We start from the raw sequence: 23,283 nt of genomic DNA, 5'->3' as shown, positions 1-23,283 counted from the left end.
GTTGAGATTCTCTCAATGTATTTGCATTATGTTTAATAATTTCTGCAAAGAAATCAATTATAGGTTTCAAGTCTGAATCTGATTGAACGTCTGTGAATCTGATTCCGAACTGTTCACAGATGGATGCTTTGATATCACATAGCTCAAAAAGCTATTATGCTTGTGTTGGGGAGAGTACTCATGCTTATCAGAGCCCTTCGAAAGATCTCACTGCCATCAACAACCGCTTGAACAGGTATGCTTTTAGTTTATGGATGAGACTAACCAAGGTAAATTGTCACTAAATAATGGTTCCTCTGATGCATTAATTTCCCTTTCAGTACCCGAAAGCTCAGAGGCACTCTCAACTTCGACAACGTTGATGTAGGCTTGGTCAGTGATTCTATGGTGGCCAGCAGCCTGTACCTTCAAAATGGGAGTAGTGCATCCTCACCGGGTGCCCCAGTGAAAACTGAGCAACCTGACTCATAATCCAACGGCTGTATAGTTTTCCTCTTCGTAAATCTAGTCCTTTGATTCTTCGTAGTTATTTTATGCATTTTCCGTTTATGACACAGGGTTCTGAATGAGCGGCCGGAGTTACGTAGAATGGCCGCCACAGGCTCCCTTACTTTCCCATGTACTGATGATACATGTTAGGTAGGTTTGCTAATTTGAATAAAAGTTTTGTTTCTCTTGTTTTCTCATGGCCTTTTAACGTTTCAAGTAATTGTATCGCCATTCTTCTGTTGAATATGAGTTCGTGTGAACGTGAGTGTCGTCAGATATATCCATACTGGATGTCCCAATACTCACTCGATACACCCCGAATACGTATCTGATACTTCAAGTCCGTATTCATTGATGTATTTCTGTTTGGCAACATTTGAACTTTGGAGATACCCGTGTGCAAACGATTGACACATCCTGAAAAACAATGTATTTAATCATGTATTTTAAAGTTCTTGCAACAGAGTAAACGTGGGTGTAATTGTATTGGCCAATTCACTCTTTCTCGTAAACTCAATCATGACCATAACCCAATTATTCTGAACACTTTGTTTTTATTTTGGTTGGAAATGATGGTAATGGATTAAGCAAGTCAAATTACATATAAGGTTTGGTCAACTAACATAATAAATAGTCTTACTTTTTGGGTGGTCAGAAAGAATCAAGATTTTAGAATTTTAGTCACCAACTACAAAGCAGACTACTTCCGCTCTACGCATAAGTCACAACTCAATTATTCCATAAAATGATCATTAAAATTGTAATTGCAATAGTTTTAAAACCTAGCAGCCGCAAATATTATTAAGGGTTTTTTTTTTTTAATCATAAATCGTCTTTGAAATTCATCCACACTTTCAAGATGGTCCATGAAATTGAAAGTTGATCAATATAGTTTCTGAAAATAGGTGTCACAAATCAATGTAGCCATTTCGTTACAATTCTGTAAAAAAAATTTGTTATATGCTGATATGGCACATAAATAGGTCCCTCAAGATTTAGGAATTTTTATCACAATGGTCCTTGAAATTGACTCACACTATCAAGATATCATTGGAATTGAAAATCGATCAATGTAGTCCCTGAAAATAGGTATCACAGATTAATGTGGTCCCTCCGTCACATTTCTATCAAAAGTTCTATTTTGTGCTAATGTGGGTATACCAATTTAGTAATTAACTATAAAATTTGTCAAAATACCTTTTGCCCAATGAAATATATCAAGGCAGAGCTTGCCGTTTTCTTCATCAACAAGATTATTGAGGGAGCGCACAACAAGCTCTTTGAGATTAAGGTCGTGAGGTTGTCAATTGCCCAAATGTTAACAGTGATGTCACATCAGTCGCCGCCAGTTCAAGTTACCACCAAAGGTGGTCTTGATCCTCGTCCAATATCAAAGTGTAAAGATGGGTGTCTTCAGAATTTGTTTTTCAGAGAAGAGATGACAGAGGCTACCATAGATGGAGGTAAAGGAGTGTGCATTGGGATCGAAGGTGATTGTGTGACTGAGTTTTTAGGTTTACAACATTTTTAATTAGTTATTGAATTATTAAACTTATTTCTAATTTAGTTAGATTTGTGCAACTTATTTATGTGTCATATCATCACATAACATAATTTTTGATAGAATTATGACAGAAAGACCACATTAACTTGAGACACTTATTTCTAGAACTACATTGTTTAATTTTTAATTTCATAGTCCATCTTAATGTTGTCCGTCAATTTTAAAGGCTGTTTGTGGTAAATATCCTTATTTTAATAAAAGTGTCGTATAAAAATAATGGAAAGACATTCTCTCAGGATCTCTTCCTCCTAATCCACCAAATAAGAGGATTCGGCCTATTGAAATTTGATCCAACGACTACAAACAAAAGCTCACTTTAAAAGTTTTACTAACTTTAATCTTTGAATCAAATTTCAATGGTCCAAATATTCTGATTTTATGGATTCCGAGAAAGGAATTCGAAAATGATCAATTTCAAAAAATAATGGTCAAGTGCTCTGTAGTGGTTGTAGATGACTACTTTTTCAGGAAATCTTTGTCATGTGGCTACTCTAATCTCGTCTGTCGAGATAAGAGAATCCAAGGTTACTGTCCCCCATCAGGCCCAGCCCATTTTGTTTGGGCTAAGTAAAATATTAAATATAGGTAATATTAACCCAATAAAATAAAAAATAAAAAATAAAAAAAATTAGTGATAGAGACCACTGCGCCCGCCTAGTCTCTTTCTAGTTTCTTCGCTCAGAATTCAGCGACTACAACTTTCCAGTTCATCTTCTACTACGTTTCACCGCTTCTCAGCCTGTCAGCCACCGGCGCACTCGCTCAACAGCCAGACAGCCACCGCCGACCTCTTCCAGCCAGTCGGAAGCAGCAGCACGGAGCCACTCCCCAGGTCGACAACACGCTGCAGATGCACCCAGGTATCTATTTTTTCTTAATTCTTTGTTTTTATTCATTCTGATGTAAGAATTAGGTTTTAATATTCCTTAATTTGAAGATTTTGATATCATAATTAATTTCGAAAAATCAAATTTGAAATTGGGGTGTTTTAGTGTGAAATTAAATTTTAGGGTTAGGACTTGGGAACTATTGTAGGAGTGCATATTATTTAACTTGGAATTAGAAATTATGGATTTTGATTTGGTCTTATGTTAGTTAATAATTTAGTCGTATTTCAAAGTTAACATGCTAAGTTCGTGAATCCTAATGACTCTGCATTTGATCACTAGGTTAGTGTGGTGGTGTGATTCTCTATATTGAAAAAGAATTTGCTGATGGAATTGATACGGATTTGGTGATTGATGCTTTTGATGCTTTGAAGATGAGGAGGGCAGCATTTAAATAGTTTTACATTGTATAACATTGCGCTTTTGTTTGTTATATTGATATTTTGCTGTTTTGTTCGTGAGTTAGTTATCTTTTTATTGTTTCGGTTGTTTTTTATGTATAGATATGCATTTTGAGGGGTAACAGCCATAAGGCATCTATGTCCCCCTTGACTAGGTGTATCTTTTTTTGTTTATTAATAAAATTTACTCGTACTGTTGAGTATTCCTTAAAGTCTTGAATTAGGTTTGCAACCTCTGAAATGTATGATAACAACTTATATTGTTCCAAAATTTTAGCAATGCTCTCCGTTGAGTTAAGCAAAAAGTTAGCTTAAAATCCTGCCCACCTGAGTTTCAAATCTTGGTTACGCCAAATATATTGTGTGGTATGTTTATGTGCATTCAAACACATTCACAAGCTTAATCTGACGGATTCTTGGAGGTTGCATCGGTAAAATTTCACTCAAGTGAGCATGAATGTTCTTATATTTCCTTTTTTTTCCTTATTGTGCATAGGTTTTGTAGAATGAGACATGCTAAGGAAGAAGCGTCATGTAGTGCTACACAAGTAAGGTTCTCAACTACTAATAGTTGACTGTGTGAATAATTTATCTATTTATTTATTTTCTTTTGTAGTTATCTGTTCATATGGGATCCAGATATTCACATTGTCTTATATGCCCTGGATTTGTAATCCAAGTGGCCTATTATTTATCGAATAGTTCTAATGGATTTTTTTAGTTTTTTTATCAAACCCTAAGCAAGATGGAAGAATCTTGAGATTTCTAATAGACCACTAGAGTTAAGAAGCAAGGATAGCCTGGAAAAGGAGAGGACACGAATTTGTTAATTAGGCAACCAATTAGTCTGTTCTTTCCAAATTCAGTCTGTTTGCATGAATAAGTATTATTTTCTTTGCATGGACAGGTTATTGACTTAGTTTCAGCAGTGAAGGAGTTACATGGGATTAACTCTCAGGAACTTAATAAATTACCGAGGGACTCTGAAAGTTTTACTATTCAGTATGTTACTGAAAAAGGATCAATTTCAAAAAAGGTCAGAAATTATCACCACTGTTAGTATTTTCATACCATGCCTTTGTATCCTGACCTTTCTATAGATGTGTCATTTCTAAAATGTTGTTATTTTTCAGATTGATGTGGAAAAGCTTGCGGGCTTTCTTCCGCTGCACCTTATTGCGGTGCTTATGTCATCTGACAGAGATGAAGCTCTGTTCAAATACCTATCATGTGGTATCAGGCTTTTGCACTCCTTGTGTGATTTAGCACCTCGACATGCCAAACTTGAACAGGTTGATTGTAGTACTTTTGATCCAAGATTTATTCTCTTTCTGTTTTATTGTTTGCATTTCCTTTTTTACGTTGGACGCATAAAAGAATTGTGTAGCATGCTTATTCAATTCTGATGTAGTGATGTGAAACTTCGTATAATCTGTAGCATTAGGTGAATATTCAATAAGACATCTTCACTCTTGTCTATAAGCAAAGTTGACATCTTCACTCTTTTCTATATGCAATGTCGTGGCTGATGATTATCTTTGTAAGTTAGTGTAAGGGCAGGGTAATTTAATGTCCTCATATAAAGGATTGCCAGTAGCTTCTCTGACTTTAATTAAAACAAAAATGTACTTGTCATTTCGAGTAATAGGGTATGCTGTAGTTATAAATTATAATGTAACTCCATAAATGTTTCCAGAACTGATGAACTTTAATGTTTGAAGCACTTGGAACCTTTTTCTTAATGGAGGCACACAAATGTGATATTAATAGTTTTCTGGGTAGTTGCATAAACTTTCATTCTCTCATTCCAGTCTTATTAATGAAATTTTGTTTGAAGTCTGATTACTTCATTTCTATCTTTCGAACAGTTTGAAAACTCTTCTGAAAATAAGATATGACAATGAGACAACAATATCATTCATGGTTTCAGGTTCTGCTGGATGATGTAAAAGTGTCAGAGCAGCTGCTTGACCTGGTGTTTTATATACTAATTGTTTTTGGTGGTTATGAACAGGTTCTCCCTAATCCTTACTTTTAAGATTTAATACCCTTTCCCTTTATCTCTACTGAGACTTGCTTTCTTGATGCAGAAAAATCATAATTTTGGTATGGCACCCCTGATGCAATCTGCACTGGTTGCATGCAGTCTACATTTACTAACCGTTTGTATATCTTCGCAATGGCAAGATCTTGTTCAAGTATTGCTTGCACATCCTAAGGTAACATTAGCCCTAAGTGATTCTTTCAAGCATCTATTCATAGAAACGGTGTTTAATTGGAAATTTTATAAGCTCTTCTTATAGCCATATATTTCATGGTCATGGGATTATTCTGCAGTCTTCTGTGTTTGTGTTTTTTGTTGTAGTGGTAGTAGTTGTGGTCTTCATATGTATTTTTCCAGTTCTTCTTGTGCTACAGATTGATCTTGCTGATTGTAAAATTTGTCTGCTACAGGTTGATGTGTTTATGGATGCAGCTTTTGGAGCAGTTTGTGTTTCCATGAAGTTTCTTAAGATCAAGCTGTCAGCTCAACAGGATGATTTCTGTACAAAATCAAGTTTGACTAGTGAGCAAATAGTTCACTTTTTGTGCCAGCAATGCGAAGCCTCTTTACAGTTTCTTCAATTGCTGTGCCAACAAAAGTTGTTTCGGGAACGATTACTCAGGAATAAGGTTTCTAAACAAGATCTCTCTGTTCTTAAAGTTTGGAGAAAAATGTTTCGCTGGAACAATCTTGATTCTGTTGTCTGTAAGTTTGTAGTATAAGGGGGAAAGAAAAACAAGTGAAAACAGGTGAGTCTGGTCAAAACTGAAAGCAGACGATTCCTGAGAAGATGATACCAGACACTCTGTTAACTGAACTTGTACGTAGACTAGTTCGGGCCGGTACTTAAAGAGGGAGCAATGGAGAATTCAGTATTGCAATAATGAGATAATGTTGAAGAGTATTAGAATATATCAGGAATTCCATAGACGACAGTCTTGAATGGGTGCTATTAAAGATTAAGGGTTTGGGCTTTATGCTATTTCGTTGTATACCCAATGATATGGAATTGTAGTTGAGTAAGTAGTCTGTTTCTGGATTTGCACAGGAACTATGTGGAAAAGGTGGTGTTCTGTTTCTGGCTCAAGCCATCTTGAAGCTAAATGCCGTGCCTCAGTTTGCGACATCTGCAAGAGTTCTGGCTGCTGTATCTAGGCTCAAAGCTAAAATACTTTCAATGGTGAGTCTTAGTTATGAAAATCTGTCTTTAAATATTCTCAGGACTTTTATTCTGCTTTAAAATCTAGGACAGCTTATTATTGAATGTATACCCATGTGCAAAATCCTAACTAAACCAGTCACTGCTATCCTTGTTGCAGCTATTGAGCCTTAGTGAAGCAGAAAGTATGTCTTACCTGGATGAAGTTTCCAGCTCGCCAGCAAGCTTGGATTTGGCAAAGTCTGTTGTATTGGAGGTTAGTGTTTGTTCCATCTTATGAATTCTCAGGAATGTTGATTTTGATCAGCCAGAACATTTTTTTAATTTTCTAGCTGCTTGCTGTTAATTGAGTAGTTTTGATGCAGGTTCTTGAGGTAATGAAGACTGCTTTTGGAAAAGACCCCAGATCTTTTGCTGCATTTCCTGATAGAAGTTACCCGGTGGGGCTTTTGCAACTCAATGCAATGCGCCTAGCCGATATATTTTCCGATGATTCAAATTTCCGATCCTACATGACACATTACTTTGTAAGCTATAATCATCTCTCTCTCGTCTGGGTTTACTTTTGTTATCCTCTTACACAATAATGCTTTGCTTCTATTTATTTATTTTTCACTCTTATTGTACCATCATTGTGCTTTGGTATTCTCTAACATTTGGAGAAGCTAAAATTTCTTATGTCATTACAAACCATTGCATTATCCGCATAATTTTGATACATCTAGTGTGCTTGCATCATACGTTTGTATTTTTCTGAGGAACCTCGCATCGTGCATTTGTATAAAATAGCTTCTAATCAATGAAAATTTGTTTTACTATGCCTTTTGTATGTCCCTCCAGACTAAAGTGATCACTGCAATATTTTTGCTCCCACATGGAGATTTTGTATCCTGTTGGTGTTCTTCTGAACTCCCTTTGAAGGAAGAAGATGGCAGTATTGAGTATGACTCATTTGCAACAGCTGGATGGGTTTTGGATGTATCCTCATCAGTTGACCAACTAAATGCAACAAGTTTAGAATTTCCTGTTACTCCCAGTATTGTGACCCAGGCTTCTTATTCACATCAGAGAACAGCCTTATTTGTGAAAATAATTGCAAATCTCCATTGTTTCATTCCCACCGTCTGTGAAGGTGGTTCTTGATTTTGTAATTCTTTATAATCACCTCAACTGGTACATGTCATTGTTTTGTTGTCATACTAATGGAGTTCTCTATTTTAATTTACAGAACAGGAGAGGAACCACTTTGTTAACAAATTTCTGGAGTACTTGCAAATGGATTTATTGAACACATTGCCCGGATTTTCCCTTGCTTCTGATACTCCTAAAGCTGCAACTATTTGCAGAAATCTACGTAATAATGATCCCTGAATAATCTTTCTGTAAAACATAATTGCAGAAGTAAATCCCTTCCTTACAAGTAAATTCTGTGTGTAGGTTCGTTGCTAAGTCATGCCGAATCATTAATTCCCAATTTTTTGAATGAGGAGGACGTACAGCTCCTAAGGTGATTTACTCTCAACCGTGTTTCATTTTCGTAGCCTTTTAATCCATTATTAATGCTAGAATTTGACCTCACCCTGTTAAGATCGTCTTCGCACACAGTGCTGGCAATGGTCTTGTAGTTGTATAATGGGCTTTACCTGGAATCTACTTGATAGATGTTACAATGATTAAATAGAGATTAGTATATGCTTTATCTATCACTTTTATAATTCAGTACACTAGTTATGTAGTATCGCTTATTTTTATTCATACTTACATGTTAGGGTTTTCTCTAAGCAATTACAATCGTTAATCACTTCGGCTGAATCTGAAGAAACCCGAGTTCAGGTAAAACTTTTATTTTCTAGAAATTGTTCCTATTCGCTTTACCCCTTACATATGTTTGAATGTTTCCAAACAATGATGCTGGCAGGCAAAGAAACACGAGGAGTCAATGTATAGAGATAAATTCGCTAAACTCAACATCAGTGATCATCAGGTAGGTGGCCTGAAAATGCTGGTAGTTATACTTGCATTGTGTGGCCACATTCTTCAATTTTTACTTCAGTATGCTCCACGAGCACAATTAAAATTTAACAAGAGACACGTAGCACTGGGGAGACAAACGGATTATTATCTTTAAAATAGGCATTAATAGTCACTGTTACATGCTTTATTCAATATTTTAAGAGAAATATATTGGCCAGTGGAGTTTGCTAACAGTGATGTAGTTATTTCTCAACATAGTGACCTGAAAGTAAAGTTTGATTCCTGGTAGGAGGCTCAGAGTACTGGAGGATGCTCGCCGCCATTATTGAGTAAACAACCTTCTAATCTTAATAACAGAAGTGCTAACCTAGAGGAAATGTCTGAGAATTCTGATTTTCAAGATGCGGACCAAGTTGATGTCAAGGAAGACAAAGGTTTATCCGGGAATGCATCTGGACGTTTTAGGGTGTATGAAAGAGAAGCTCATAATGTTGAAACGAGTGGTTCAGACACAAGCTCAACAAGAGGAAAAAATGCTGTTGATCAGATGGAAAACAGTGAATTTCCAAAGTCGAGTGCACACGTGAAGGAAAGTGGATATGGGGGAACCCCAGACGATGAAAAGGTTGAAACTCTTCCGTCTGAGGAAAAGCAGCGGAGAAAACGGAAACGAACAATAATGAATGATATGCAGGTGGAACTTGTTGAGAGAGCCCTATTGGATGAACCTGATATGCAGCGAAATGCAGCCTCAGTACAATCATGGGCTGAGAAATTAAGTTTTCATGTAAGTCGATACTTCAAACTTTATAAATAACGCATGATGTATTTATTCACTATATATCAACAACAATACCAAACTTCATGTGACGAAGAAATGTACTATTGTGTTATCCAGGGTTCCGAGGTTACATGCGCACAGCTAAAAAATTGGTAAGCCATCCTCAATTTTGATGAATTTGTTTTCCCCACGGCATTGCTTAAAACTACTTTTAGTATCCTAATGCTGTTAATATTTTGATGGGTTTGCTTGTTATGAAAACAATCATTGTTTTGTGTCCGCAGGTTAAACAATCGAAAAGCCAGGCTAGCCCGCACAGCTAAGGATGTTCGTGCGACACCAGAGGCTGACAATGCTTTGCCAGAAAGGCAAGCTGGGCGAGGACAAAGGTCCAATGTCTCCCCCGATAGTCCTGGTGGAGATGCTTCCACCCAACAAAATGCGAGGAGAGATCCTCAAATCATGTTGAGACCTGGTATTGGAGAGGTAGCCGAGAATAACGTGGCAGAAACAGTTGGCAGTTCTGCAGATTTTGCACAGTGCAAGCAAGGTGACTCTGTTGTGCTGGTAGGTGCGAATGGAGAGCAGATCGGAATAGGAAAGGTGTTTCAGGTGCGCGGCCAATGGTACGGTAGGAACTTGGAAGAGGTGAGGGCGTATGTCGTGGATGTTAAAGACCTTAAAGCTAGAAGATCAACGAGGCTTCCGCACCCGTCTATGGCCACCGGCGTTTCATTTGAGGAGGCAGAGACAAAGATTGGCGTGATGAGAGTGTTGTGGGATTCGAACATGACCTTCTTATATCGTCCTCAATGAGTTATGTGCAAGTGAAAGGTTAAATCCCCTCGGCCTCAGTAGAACTAGAAGTCCCCTCTCTTAACTGCAAACATGTTATCGTACCTTCTTGTAATTAGATTTCGAAATTTTCTAGCTTTGAAAAAGTTTTAATTTAGAAATAAACGCTTCAAACTCAATAGTTTAGAAATAAACCAAAATGTCTTGAATCTTGATAACGGGGGATGTATTTCACAACGAAGAATTAATTAGAGCATGACAAGCATGTTGAGCAACGTCTGAACATCTGAACCGTTCGAACAAGGGTATACAACTCCCTTTCCGTTCGAGCAGTTGAAATAAATTCCAGTGATTTTTATCTCTACACGGGTTTAAATAAAATTTCCCTTACAAGTCTCATGAGATTTAAGCCAAGTTAGTAAGAAATATGCTACAAAACGCAGATAGCGGGGATTAGAAACTCCCTCCGTATACATTATTGCAAAGGCACGTGCGAGAAATTTGCAAACCCCACTATTTGAAAAGAGTCATTTACAAATCTTTCACATAACCATGTAATGCTCTAGAAGGGCTTTCCCAAATCCTAATCCCCTTTATCTAACTTTTTATGGACCATTCCTTGCTACTTAACTTCAATTCCCTTAAAATTATAAAATCCGTTATCCAAACAGACTTGCAAAACATAAAGAATGGTCCTTTGCGCAAATTAAATATGCGTTTGTTTGTTGCCCGGGGATGATTTGGTTTCACAACACATAGAGCCATGCCAACCGAACATCGAGCAATCGAAAACCGCAACGAAATAAGAACAAGCAAGCAAACTGGGACATCAACTCTACCGAGATTCCCATTAGAAATTTGCATCAGAAAACCCAAAGTGTCCCCTATTTCATAAGTTTATTTAAGATAATTTGGCAATGCCCTTTTGACCTCTCAGGCATGCATGCACAAGCAATATCACCACCTAAAATCACTACCCAAATTCACTCCCAAATAGCTCTCCTGTCTGTCAACACCAAAGTCAGCTTTACAGGTTCAAGCTATCTCCCTTTTTAGAGTACTCAAATATTTGGCAGAAGCATAATTTTAAGCAATTTGAGCCGACTAAATGCGCCATATTTCACTTCCGCACAAAGACAATCCCTACTTCCGTCCTTTCTCTTTTTTACCCCTTTTCAGTCTTTTTTTTTTTTTTTTTTTTTTTTTTTAATACAGAAGAATTTTTGAAAAAGCACATAGGATAAGATCTCGAAAGATCAGGAATTTCTTTCTTACTTTCGATTATGCAGAAGCCCACTCGAAGTAATGGCAACGGGAGCCTCTGGTGGCGGTCCAGTTTCCGCAGCCAAAGAAGAAGCTCCCTTGCTTTGGCCCTGGCTTGCGGACCATACCTCTGCTGCTCTTCACCCCACAGAAACATAATGGGTGATGATAATGGAATACGGGAACACCCATCTCCTTCAGTTTTAGAGGGTGGTGTGGTGGTGACATGTGCTCGGGGGATTGCTTCATTGTCATAGGACGGTCAGCAGTCTGCCAGACCAGTGAGTTTGTGATTGCAAATTTGAAACCCCTGCACATGAGAAGAGAAAGTAGGCGAGCGGTGTTTTTGGCATCATCCAGGCCACAGTGAGGACGACCCTGCCATGCCAAGCCTGCCATTTGAACTGCGTCCTTCAAGTTGCACCTAGCACCACCGAAAACCTCACAGAAAGGGACCTTTAAGTTGATCCATCTATCAAGAGAAAATCAACACGCAAACATGAGACCATATTCTGATGTGTTTTCCGTACATATTAAACTCATAATAAAAATTATTTAAAACGTATTCTTATATTCACTACATTGGAGTTGAACAATAGTTTCTTTTATCTGCATTTCTTACCGGTTAAAATACGGAGGCTTTCGAATTTTCTTGAATCGACATTCGGATTCCAACATGACCCGACAGTCCCAGTTTGACCATGTCACAACAGCAAAGTTGGTGTTTTTTATTCCCTTCTTCTCAAGCCATTTGTCATGCCTTAGGAGGGCCTCGCTTAAGGTAACTCCTCTATCCACCTGCCAATACCCAATACCCATATTCATCATCAGTAAATTTTGAGGATCATAGTAAAGGAAGAAGGGAAACACTAATAACACAATTTTATGAAATAAAGTTGCAAATTCCCTTCCATCACATACAGTACTCTAAGAATGTGGTGAGCTCTGGAGACTTAGATGATTCTAAATAAGTACCCACAAAACATGCCATTACAACAAGAAAAACAAATTAAAATATAAAGGCCTCGTTTGGTATAGAGAATTGGAATGGAATGGAGAACCCTTTAGATGTATTTTGAAGGTAGCGGATAATTACGGCCATGCATTGATATTGTCCCCACCTTAACCACCTAGGCCCAATCCCTTGGCTGATATCAAGCCCAATGGACCTCAAGTGTGGGTTTTATCTCAAAAGGCCTCGGTGCAATTAGAAGTGGAACACCTAAATTTAAACCTTAGATTATTGTTGTCCTTCTTGGATGCGGGACTCTCTTCCCACCCATCTTGGCTTGTATCAAGCCAGCCTTTCGCACCAACAAACTTCTCCCTTCTAATCCTGGGGAGGATTGGAAATGATAACATTTCTTCTTGAGTAATCTTTCTCCTACCCCCAAGTTGGCCACAAACCTTACATTTCTTCTTTCAGCATGCCTTGAAAATAGTGACTTATCCGTTCCAATCCAATAACACGGCCATAGTTTCATATAAAACTTACTTTCCGAATCAAAGCCACAAAATGCTTAGCAGTCTTTGAAAGGGAGAAACATAACAAATCTTCAAAATTAACAACATGAAATCATTTATCTATTACTGTTTTATAAATGGACACCCAAGCAACCTTGATCATGAAAATGACAAAATGTGCTTTACTACCACATGTCTTAATGGCACACAAACACAATCCAGAATTACCATATGCTGTATAGTATCATATAAAAATGTCAGAATGGTCTAACAAGGAATTCACTTTTCTCCAACCACTGTAACACTTAAGAACTATTCCAAATCACATCCAGGTCATCACCAAATCCACTTTCTAACATGAGCATCAGAGGGTAAAAAAATAGAGAACATTTAGGTCCACCCAAGCAAGGGATAAACAATGTCCCTTAGCCAAAGATTAATTAACCATGTCCCGATAAAAGAATAACCTTCTATATAGTGAATTAGATTATAGTACTATAGTACAGTCACCTACCAAAGGCCCCCAACCTAGAAGAGTAATCCCAATGGTAACAGAAAATGCAGCTAACCCTACATGCCTTGTTATAGTGAAAAGAAAAGAAATCTTCAGCTTGAGACGAAAATCAGGGAGAAGAAAGATAGAATACTTCTTAGAGCCGTCTATCCAGCTTTTTGGGTAGAAAACCACTTTAATACCGAGTGATAGATTTTAAGTGTGCTTGGTTGTTAAAAAAACTCATTTTGTAGAACAGTGCTATAGCATCAATTGCGAACTCAATCTACCCTTTATACCAATTACTCCATTTCAGTCCCCTTTTGCTGTATCTATAGACACATGTGGGCAAGTACATTGAAGCTTTAAGATACAAGCATGGTCGCAAAATCTTCCATGCAGCCACAATGAGAACTACTATATATTCTATGATTCATGAATTACATAGTCCACCACTTATATAATGTTTGACCTAATTCAATCCAAGCTGATTGTATAAAATTTATCTTCACAGTGACCATAGGATTCAAAGTATCAGCAGTTTATAATCATCCAAATTCTTCCAGAATTGAACTATACTAAATAGCAAAGTCATGCTGTGCCAATAGCATGTAAGATGTATAAAGAGCAGGAGCAGGATTATAGCTTATGAAAGTACCTACCCCAACGAAGGTGCATATTAAGGAAAAAATAAAATATTTACTATTATTGACAACTTTACAGTTGACAATGCTAATTGAACCAATAAAAATCCACAAATTACTCAACCAACATTCCTATCTTTAACAGTTGCAAATATAACATTGATGTAAAACATATGATGGACCCGTAAGATGTTTCACCTGAACGTATCATGTCAGATAATTAGGATAATGTCACTGAATACAGCCTCTAAGAAGTCTACACAGTATTTTGTTCCTATGGATAAATAAGGGCAGGCTCAGTTCAGGACAAACCTGAATTTGCTGGATTCCTGTCAGATCCTTACAGAAATCACTCAAGAGTTGGTTGCATGTTGGTCTCACATAAGTCTGAAAACATGCTTCCAGTTGGCCTGTCATGCTACTCACTATCACAGATGGAAACTCGATTATCTCTTGAGGATGGGGATTTCTATCCTTATCGCAGGTAGCCTCAAAGTCTATTACCACAAAATACTGAAAGTCTTGGAACTGGAAGTCATTTGGGTAACTTTGAGCAAACATATTGAATGGAACATAATGAAATCGATTTTCCATGGGAAAGGGATAAAACTGGCTCTCAAAAGCATTCATCTGGTACTGTTGCACCTTTTGAGAGTCATTATGGAAAGTTGACCAGTATCCAAAATCATGATGGTAGGTAGGTTTGTTGTAACATCCAGTTGGAGGTTCAAGAAATTCGCTGCCCAATGGACAGTCTGATTCAGGAACATCCCCAACTGGATGATTACTAGTTTCATCTTTAAGCTCTGGAAATCCTTCAATGGGATTCCCATTACACTTGAGGTTGTACGGGAATCCCTTGTGGAGGCATTTTAGGGAAGCCTCGCAGGTCCTTTCCATATCTTCTGCAACAGGAAAGAAAGAAAATGAGACGAAACACAAACCCATGTCAATGGATAACTGGCATAAACCACCACAGATCAAACAACAAAGAATAGACAAGAGTTTAAAGTGTTTGCAGAACAACATGCAGTATTGCAACCAAATTAAAGCAACTATAACTTTACAGATCACATTTTTTGTGTACTTTAGTAGAAACAATGTACAACTCCAAGAAAAAGAGGTTTAAGATGCAAATGGTTAATTGGCCACCATCCATCATCAACATCCAAGAACACAAGGTCCAATCTTTCAGAATGAGGAGAAACCTGCTCTACTGGGTTCAGAGTCCTCTTCAAAGGTCAAATATTTAAATTTCGATCAAATTGTAACATGTAAAGCTGCTAAACTGAAAGAACAACTTTTACTAATATCCTAAACAAATGAGACGAAAGCAAGCAACATAAGTTGCAGTGCGGAGGAGAACAACTAGGTTTTGTGAAACTTCCATCAACTTTCAATGTCTAAAAAACAGACAAGAATAACAGAGGCAGGAAAGAGAAAGGAGAACTTCATCTCTCAGGATACCTAGCTTTTTCTTTTTTGCTCTTTATTATTTGCTATTTACGCCTACACTCAGTATAGAATTTCTGGCCAGGTACACTGCCACAGAAGGAATTGGGTCGAGGGAAGAGCTGGGTTGCTACAGAGACCGGCAAAGGGTATGTCCTAATTGAAAAAAATGAATAACACAAAGAAAAATAGTTTCAGCATCAACTGCACTCATTTCTATTTGTCTTCTTTTTTCAATTATTAGTACACAAGCTTCAAGGGGTCAATGAATTTCCAAGCCACTATGTTGTCATCGGTTATACTAAACCTCATTATTTCATAAGAAAATCTAATACACTAAAATACCAAAAAATTAATTGGTGGGTTTCTCTCAAAGAAAGTACAACTGCGATGGAACCTTGATCACAAAAAAATTCTCCCCCCATTGGACTTACACATAGCAACTGAATTGTACAATTACAACTAAAATTGAAGGAACCTACCCCTAAAAGTTTTTTCCCGATCATTTTCTATGTTTAGATAAGATGAAGAAGATGTGGGTTAGGCCAACGGTCAGGGCAGTGAATCTGTCACTTGCATGGTTGTCAACAAAAAAGAGGGCAAGATGAAAGTTTCATTGCTGTCTGAATTTAAAACAAACCGATCAGCATTGGCATCTCAATTCAAAACTAGAAATATCACGGCGACAATATGCTACGACATTCATCCCCCTATAAATTCAGAGGCTACAATTCTAAACACTCCCAACAGCCCAGAACACCATACCCCATTATCAAAAGACTTCTACTTTACCCCAATTGCATCCAGTCAACCTAAATTAAATCATACAACACCAACCAAACTGCTCTCAAACACTCCAAAAACACAAAAAAGATTTAAAGCCCACCAGAAAAACAAATTAATTATACCATAATTCTCCATCAAAATTCAATTCGACAAGCACAAAGTTCACAATGAGAATTGAAGCAGTAACTGTGAGATCAAATTTCTTAAAAAAATCAAAAGTTCAATCGAATTTCCCACTAAAAAAAATTGTAAAATCGAACCTGTTTGTTCAAGGGCCATCATGATCTTGTGTGTAGTTGAGATCCACCAGCAAGTACATCAGATCTTCGCCTGCAATTCCCACCTACACCAATCCAAAATAACCCCAAAAAAAATTATCCAAATTAAACCCAAAATTAAATAACCCAAATTAAGCCAAAAATTAAATAAAAATCTAGAGGGAGAAAGTACCTGGTTAGATTAGAGAGAGAAAAGTACCTGGTCTCATACGTAGTTTTGAAGATGAAAAGTATTGGGGAGATGATTGGGGCCCACGTATAAACTGCCACGTGTTATGCTGCGAATGTGGGTCCGGAAGAGGTTCTTAAGGATCTCTCAATCTTATTCGTTCATCGTATATTGTACGGTTAATTTTCGTTAGATAAAATTTATGTTTAATTTTAAATTAAAAAGATAAATAATTTATGACTACACGGTATATGATGAATGATTAAGATGTGGAAATCCTTAAAAATCCCCACAAAGTGGATCAGAAATCCAATTCGAATCTTTTGAATCAAGTAATTCGGGTATTCCAAATTTCATCTAATGACCCATCTGTTTTGACCCTTTAAAAACTGTGATAATTTTTTACCGTTGAATAAAATTTAGAAGTCCCAGATCACTTGATCTGATGATATTGATAGTTGAGTCAGTACTATGAGAGAGACCTAGCGGGAGTGCCCACTAGATATTTTTCTGTTAGTGCGCTGTTGAGGAAAAATTTGTGGTGAGTCAATTCTGACCGTCGGATTGGCTTACTTTTTTAGATTGTGTGGATCGGTTTGACAATGACTTGATTGAGAATCTTGCGGTGTCTAAAAGGTGGGACCTCTTGTGGATAAACTATCTGTACAATTCTCCAAAATTGCCCTTAAAATAAACTAAAATTCTACTTCGACCCCTATATTAAAAAGATCATAGCAAAATATTTTTAAATTTAACATGGAGAGTTAAAAAAAAAAAATTGGTAAAGAATAAGTAAATTTTTTTTTTTTTGGTAGAGCGGTAATTTTAATGAATGAAAAAGTTAGTTGTTAGAGAAAAGAGAATTGAAAACATAGTTAAATGCATAGACATAATTATTTTCCGTCACTGCGATAAAATCCTATATGCAAAGTAAAGTAGTTAATGCAGTTTGGGTGGAGTTTCATTTTGGTCCACATTGTTTCAACAATTGCAATTTAGGCTTATCATTTGCTAGTTGTTGAAATTTAGGTAATTGCAAGTCTCGTGGATGACAATTTCAACACCGAATGCTTGATTTCGGATGAAATAAATGAAAACTTAGCCAATAGCCATTCAGAGGAGCTCAATTTGTAAGACGTAACTGGTTGTGTGCTTTACACTATTGAACAGACTCCGCAAGGAAATAATACAAACTAGAAAAATCTTCAGAACAAAAATTAGAGTGAAACAACATGGCAATGCAAAACTAAATTGCTTTAAGTGAGCCGATCTTAGGCTTGGATCATTATACCAATGTCGACTGAGGCCAAATTGCATTTTCAACAATCAGGATCAACTCCAACAGTTTATCGGGAAATCGCAGTGTTGAGAGAAGTACGGACAATCAGGGTCCCAAATTTTGATCATCAAACTAACCTAGATTAAAAATTTGAACAGGCCAATTACGTTTCTGACCATGAGGATCAACTCCAGCAGTTTCTAAGGAAATGTCAATGTCACGATGATGGGAAGCACGAGCAATGCTTATTCAAAGAAGAATTCTTGCAGCTGGACAAGCTTCAGTACCAACTGCTGCTGATCCGTCAACATTAGATTTTCCTGATGTCACATCAATTGGTTCCCTTGAATGTCAAGATCGTTTGTTGCCAGTGCGTTTTGGGAGTATACGAGGATGTTGACAGAACAGCCAGCACTTCTTTGCAGAACCTGCTGGTAAAACCAGTCTCAAACCACAACACAACTCCAAAACACCAGGTTGTTTCAGATTCCACATTAGTTAAGCTGCTAGCTGGACCGCTGAAGTTTGGTTCCAACTCAACACTTGCAATAAAATCGACTTCATCCGGCTTCATTGTCACCAAGTCAAAGCTCTGTGAAACAAAATCAAAGATAATCATTGCCCACCAAATTAGAGTCACTGGTCTGCACATATAGTCCAAAACCAATTGAAGACCTGATACATTGTGATATGCACACATATCACAAAATTTAATACTTGCACAACACCAACCTGGAGAACAGCAGCATTGGTTACTAAACCATGATCATCCAATAGGGATTTGGGCTGCACCTTCAACAAGTTCATTGCCAACAGAAGACATGTTGAAACCATACACATTTTCCCAAAATGGAAGACCGGTAGCTCCTTTTCCAAATCCTGCAACAAACTAAGAAAAAAAGGGAAAATTTGAATCGAAAAAACAAAAGAACAAAGTAACCCTAAGAACAACATATGGAGACGTATGTGAAGAACTGAAAAGATAGAGGCTAGAATGACAACTCACAATAGTTGTTGTATCAGGAAGCATGGCACCTCCAGGTTTTAACCACCGATCCCGTGCATAAAGCACTGAACTGAGCATTGCCTCATAAAGTAGGCAGTACCCTATCCATTCACTCAGTAATACATCAACGCTATGAGGTTCAAATTCGATTAGTATGGATTTATCAAGCTCCTTAACCATACCTTAAACCACTTCAACTACCCTGGTGCTATGGTTAGTAATATCACCAAGACTCTTACTCCGCAAAAGACCATTATCTTTCGCAATCTGTAAATTGTCATTAGCAAACCCAACTAAGTACTAACAACAAGCTGTGTCAGGAGTCCTAGTACATGAAATGCTTTTAAGAGAACTGGGAAATTTTACCCAAGTTGCCACGGAAGCCATTTTCTCACTTGCTTCAATTGCAATCACCTTTGAAGCACCCGCTTGGGCTGCAAAGAGACTATTATGGGGAAATGATTAAGTTAAGATGAGCAATGTTTGTAGTTAAGTAATGGAACATAGAGAATAATGACAATGATTACACTTTAGATAGTCATTGCCTAAAATTAACATCTGCAGATTGGCTATTTGACAAACGTTGTATTTTCTTGATCACATGTCATGAAAAATACACATGAAAACTAGTAAATGGCTTGCACAAATCAATGTTGAATTGATAGATAAAATACGAAAGTAGTAACAAGTTAACAACCCGTATAGCATTGTTTAACGTACTCTGCAATCTTAAGTATTTAAATTTAAACTATAGTATTTGTACACATTTCTAGAGAGAACCCAATACAGGGCTCTGCAAAGTCAAACCATACAAAGCAGTGTCCTGCAAAGTCACACTCCTAAATGTTAATGGCAGGGCCTCAAATGTTTTCCTATTCAAAGGTTTTTACTCTTTCTACTTTTTCTTTCCCTCACTATTCAAATATGGCTAAAGGAGATCCAAGAAGTTATTATTCCATGTTAATGTTTTTTCTAGAGACATCTTCAACTGATCATATCAGAGACATCTAAGTTTCCAGTCCTTACAACTATTCAAATGCAACAAGCAATCTTGTATTTAACAAGATTCATGGGTAAGACAGTCAAACCAATAAAGCATAGTAATCTCAACAAAAACAAAGAAGTACAGAGAAAAACCGCCTCTTTGACAAAACCAGCCGTAAGTAACAAATCCCATGCAAAGTTTGTTTTGGTTTTAAATGAATTCTAGATAAAACCATAATTTTCTACCCGAGCACGGACATTGAGTATTTAACAATACAAAGATGTGTCTACCCATTACAAGGGAAAGGCTCTAATTTTCCATCTAATAAGTACATTCCAACAAAAATCACCCCTCTTTGTTGTTATCATTCCCATGGAGGTCCAATTAGAATCAGGATAAAATTATTCACACTTTTTACATCATCTGTGAATACACAAACCTACTCTCGGAAGTGAGCAATTTCCCGATAATAACAGTTTTGAATTAAAACCACTAGAAATGTTACAACATGGATACAGGAATGTTTTTCATGACATCACTGGTTTGCATTGGCATTTGCACCAAGATTAGATCCATAATGAAGTGCAGAATCAGAAAGAATCAACTAATTGTTACATCCATAAGAAAGCAACTAAGTCTCACCTAAGTATATCTGTGCCGCAACCTACATCCATCACTATTGCACTCTTGAAGAGAAAGGGATTCCTTAAAATAGTTTGTCTGTAAGCATCCATTCTTGCCTGCATAATGACAACTAAGAGTCTAAATCAAACTACAATACCAACAGAAACAGGTTTTTCATTTCAAACTTTCTTCTACCAGGACATATAGATTAACTTAATACCTTATCACTAAGCATCTCTCTGTGAATGCCAAATGAACTGTAAGCGCCAAAGTAATCATCATTAACGTTCTTGATATCCTTTGAACCATGATATGGAATATAAGCTCTTAAAATCTCTTCTTTTTTCTTTCTATCAGCTGACCCAACATGTTCTCCTGAATCCAAACCATTGATGGTCACCTTTCCAGGAGAACTTGCATTGTTCGAGAAGCCATTGAATGATGAAGCAACATTTTTCCCACTTTCATTAGAGGTATCATAATCAATAGCGATCTTTGGTACATGAATATCATGATCAATACAGATCTCTTCAAACTGCCTCAAATCACTAATAAGTTCATCCTTGTCAACTGCTGCAGCATAGACATCTTCACCTTCTTCATCTTCACCAAAGCTATACAAGACCGAATCGTCTTGCAAGAACGGTTTTAGATACTCATCACTATCCCATTCAGGTGTAACATCTTTGAAATCAGTTGTTTCATGCAAATGATTCTGTAGATCTTGGTTGGACTGACAAGTTTGCCCACAACTCCAACATCTGTTTTCCGCAACCTGGAAACAAATGGAATCAGCTGAAGATACGAAAAGGAAACACTTTGCTCTGCACATTAACATTCAAATTCGAAAATTCCTAACGACCTTAAAAAAAAATAATAATAATAAAACACAATGAATACCAACAAACGAAGGCAAAATGAGTAAACTTTTTAAAAGATTAAAAATGCCATTCAAACATTAAAACAAATTCAGCCAACTACGGGCTCATTTGGGAAGTGGGTTTAAATGAATAAAAGTGCTTTTAGAGAAAATGTATTTCTCTAAAATCGCTTTCAGTCATTTAGCCCATTTTGGTCATTTCATGTTATGCAGAGCACAAGGACTGGAAGATTGCTCTTTTTAACCCATTTCTCATTAGTATCCTAACACTAATCAAAACAGTGGATTTAACTTCACATTAGATAAAGAAACAAACTTTAATTTTGGACTTCTTAGCATTTGTCACCAAAGATACTACCCGATAAAATCAAATTCTTCAAACTTCTCTTACTCAAACAAATCAAAACCGAAAGCGAAAGAACTCCACAAACAACGGTAATCCAGTCCCATTACTACATTCTAGCTCAAAAAATTTTAATTTTTTTCATTCCCTTTGTCTGTCTGTCAGCTCAGTGACTGACCTGAGAGAGAACGAAGTTAATGAGCTTGAAGGAGCCGTAGAAATTCAGACACAGCGCTTTCCGAACGGCGCGAAAGTCAAAACGGTGGGTCGAAGTGCAGTGGTCGAAGAGGTGGTCGTAGGAACTGTACCTGGAGTCGCAGAACAAGCACAGGAAGTCCGAGCCCTCTTCTTCTTCTTCGTCTTCGTCTTCTGGTTCTGCATTCCAATCGCTCCAGTCTTGGAGCTCTTCGGATTCTTCATCGTCGTCGTCGTTTGCTGTGAATGTGGGTTCGTACTCGATGCCGTTCTTTCCCATGACGAATTTGAGAGAGAGATTGGAATGTATTTCTTCATTTTGAACCTTAAACCCTCTATAAACCCTACTAACCTGCGTTTTTAATTTGAAAATTTGGTGGATTTGCCACCGGCTCTAACTTATTGCAAACGTACCCCTCTTTTAAAATGTTTGCACCATTTCACATATACCACCAATGAACAAGTTCGAGTTAATTACACTTTGAACCATCGTTGTTTTGTTCTTCTAACAGTTTGGTCCCAAACTTTTGAAAATTGGCAAAATATAATCCATAATGATATGTTGTAAAGATGTTGCGAATGGCCAAACTAAAGTGAGCAGTCAAGTACGGCTGATGGAGAATACAAGTCAAAGTTATATGGCTTACAACAAGTGACCCTCTACCACGGTGATGAAGATAAGTATTGTCTTTATGTCACGGCGTGGGTTCGAATATCGTCGACTTTTTATTCTAACAAATTTATAGTTTGACCAAATAAATAAATAAAAATTTACATGACTTGCATAGCAGAAGTTTGGTTTTTATGACGGATGAAGATTTGTATCATATGTTCAAATCAAAAAGAAGAAAAGAAGAAAGTAATAATACTGGTTCCTTCACTCTCCTCTTTTAACCTCATTTAATTAAACTGATACTAGTAAAGAAAATAAACAAAGTTAACAAAAAATCTCACTCTTTTATTTATTTATAACACATTATCAGCATGACATTCTAACTTGAATGATTAGGTGCCGGGCACGTAGACCATGCGGGCCCCACACAAGAAGAGTGTTGGACCTCAATGATTAGGTGAAGGCGAGCATGAAATGCCTCGTTTCTACAACCCAGATTATAAAGTCATTGCCATCTAATGGTGGCGTGCACTCAGGTTTTGATCTAGTGTGGCACGCCAAACTACATTAGTTTCCAACAATTTTTATCCGAAGGTTCAAATTCAATTTAATCAATTTTAACGGTAATAAAAAAATATACAACCGCTCAAATGTAAATCCAACGGTCAAAATAATATTATTAATTAATCCAAATCAGATCCATTATCCAAAACTC

General features: G+C 37.1%; 3 protein-coding genes and 1 pseudogene across 4 annotated transcripts; 2 read left to right on the top strand and 2 right to left on the bottom strand.

Moving 5' to 3' along the window:
• The first annotated feature begins 74 nt into the window (after positions 1–74).
• LOC125470784 (retinoblastoma-related protein 1-like) lies at positions 75–682 on the top strand. Its single transcript, XM_048570381.1, has 2 exons — positions 75–235; positions 321–682. Exons 1-2 carry the CDS (start codon positions 120–122, stop codon positions 469–471), a joined length of 267 nt encoding a protein of 88 aa, XP_048426338.1. The 5' UTR covers positions 75–119; the 3' UTR covers positions 472–682.
• Positions 683–2,715: 2,033 nt separating this feature from the next.
• LOC125470787 (nodulin homeobox-like) lies at positions 2,716–10,010 on the top strand. The gene is given in 19 exon segments (XM_048570394.1): positions 2,716–2,913; positions 3,838–3,889; positions 4,249–4,377; positions 4,475–4,633; positions 5,272–5,355; positions 5,432–5,560; positions 5,796–6,014; positions 6,434–6,565; positions 6,705–6,800; positions 6,910–7,071; positions 7,385–7,676; positions 7,773–7,898; positions 7,982–8,051; positions 8,314–8,377; positions 8,463–8,528; positions 8,808–9,305; positions 9,417–9,451; positions 9,584–9,830; positions 9,832–10,010. Coding segments are annotated over 18 exon segments (2,589 nt in total). The 5' UTR covers positions 2,716–2,913; positions 3,838–3,847; the 3' UTR covers positions 9,871–10,010.
• A 962-nt stretch (positions 10,011–10,972) lies between these two features.
• On the bottom strand, positions 10,973–16,674 carry LOC103961879. 2 transcript variants are annotated; one of them, XM_009374520.2, is made up of 5 exons: positions 16,647–16,674; positions 16,457–16,539; positions 14,271–14,863; positions 11,980–12,155; positions 10,973–11,829 (listed from the first exon to the last, which is right to left on the bottom strand). In XM_009374520.2, exons 2-5 carry the CDS (start codon positions 16,476–16,478, stop codon positions 11,376–11,378), a joined length of 1,245 nt encoding a protein of 414 aa, XP_009372795.1. In that variant the 5' UTR covers positions 16,479–16,539; positions 16,647–16,674; the 3' UTR covers positions 10,973–11,375. The 2 variants fall into 2 exon arrangements, with proteins under 2 accessions (XP_009372795.1, XP_009372796.1); XM_009374521.3 differs by lacking the exon at positions 16,647–16,674 and having other exon boundaries at positions 14,271–14,860.
• A 791-nt stretch (positions 16,675–17,465) lies between these two features.
• Positions 17,466–22,273, bottom strand: LOC125470785 (annotated as a pseudogene).
• Between the last annotated feature and the right edge of the window lie 1,010 nt (positions 22,274–23,283).

This window comes from the organism of the source record quoted next, unplaced genomic scaffold (assembly GCF_019419815.1).
Source record: "Pyrus x bretschneideri cultivar Hongxiangsu unplaced genomic scaffold, Pyrus_bretschneideri_v1 Contig52, whole genome shotgun sequence".
Taxonomy (NCBI): domain Eukaryota; kingdom Viridiplantae; phylum Streptophyta; class Magnoliopsida; order Rosales; family Rosaceae; genus Pyrus; species Pyrus x bretschneideri.
The sequence above is the reverse complement of the archived record's forward strand: the minus strand, read 5'-3'. Positions and strand labels throughout refer to the sequence as shown.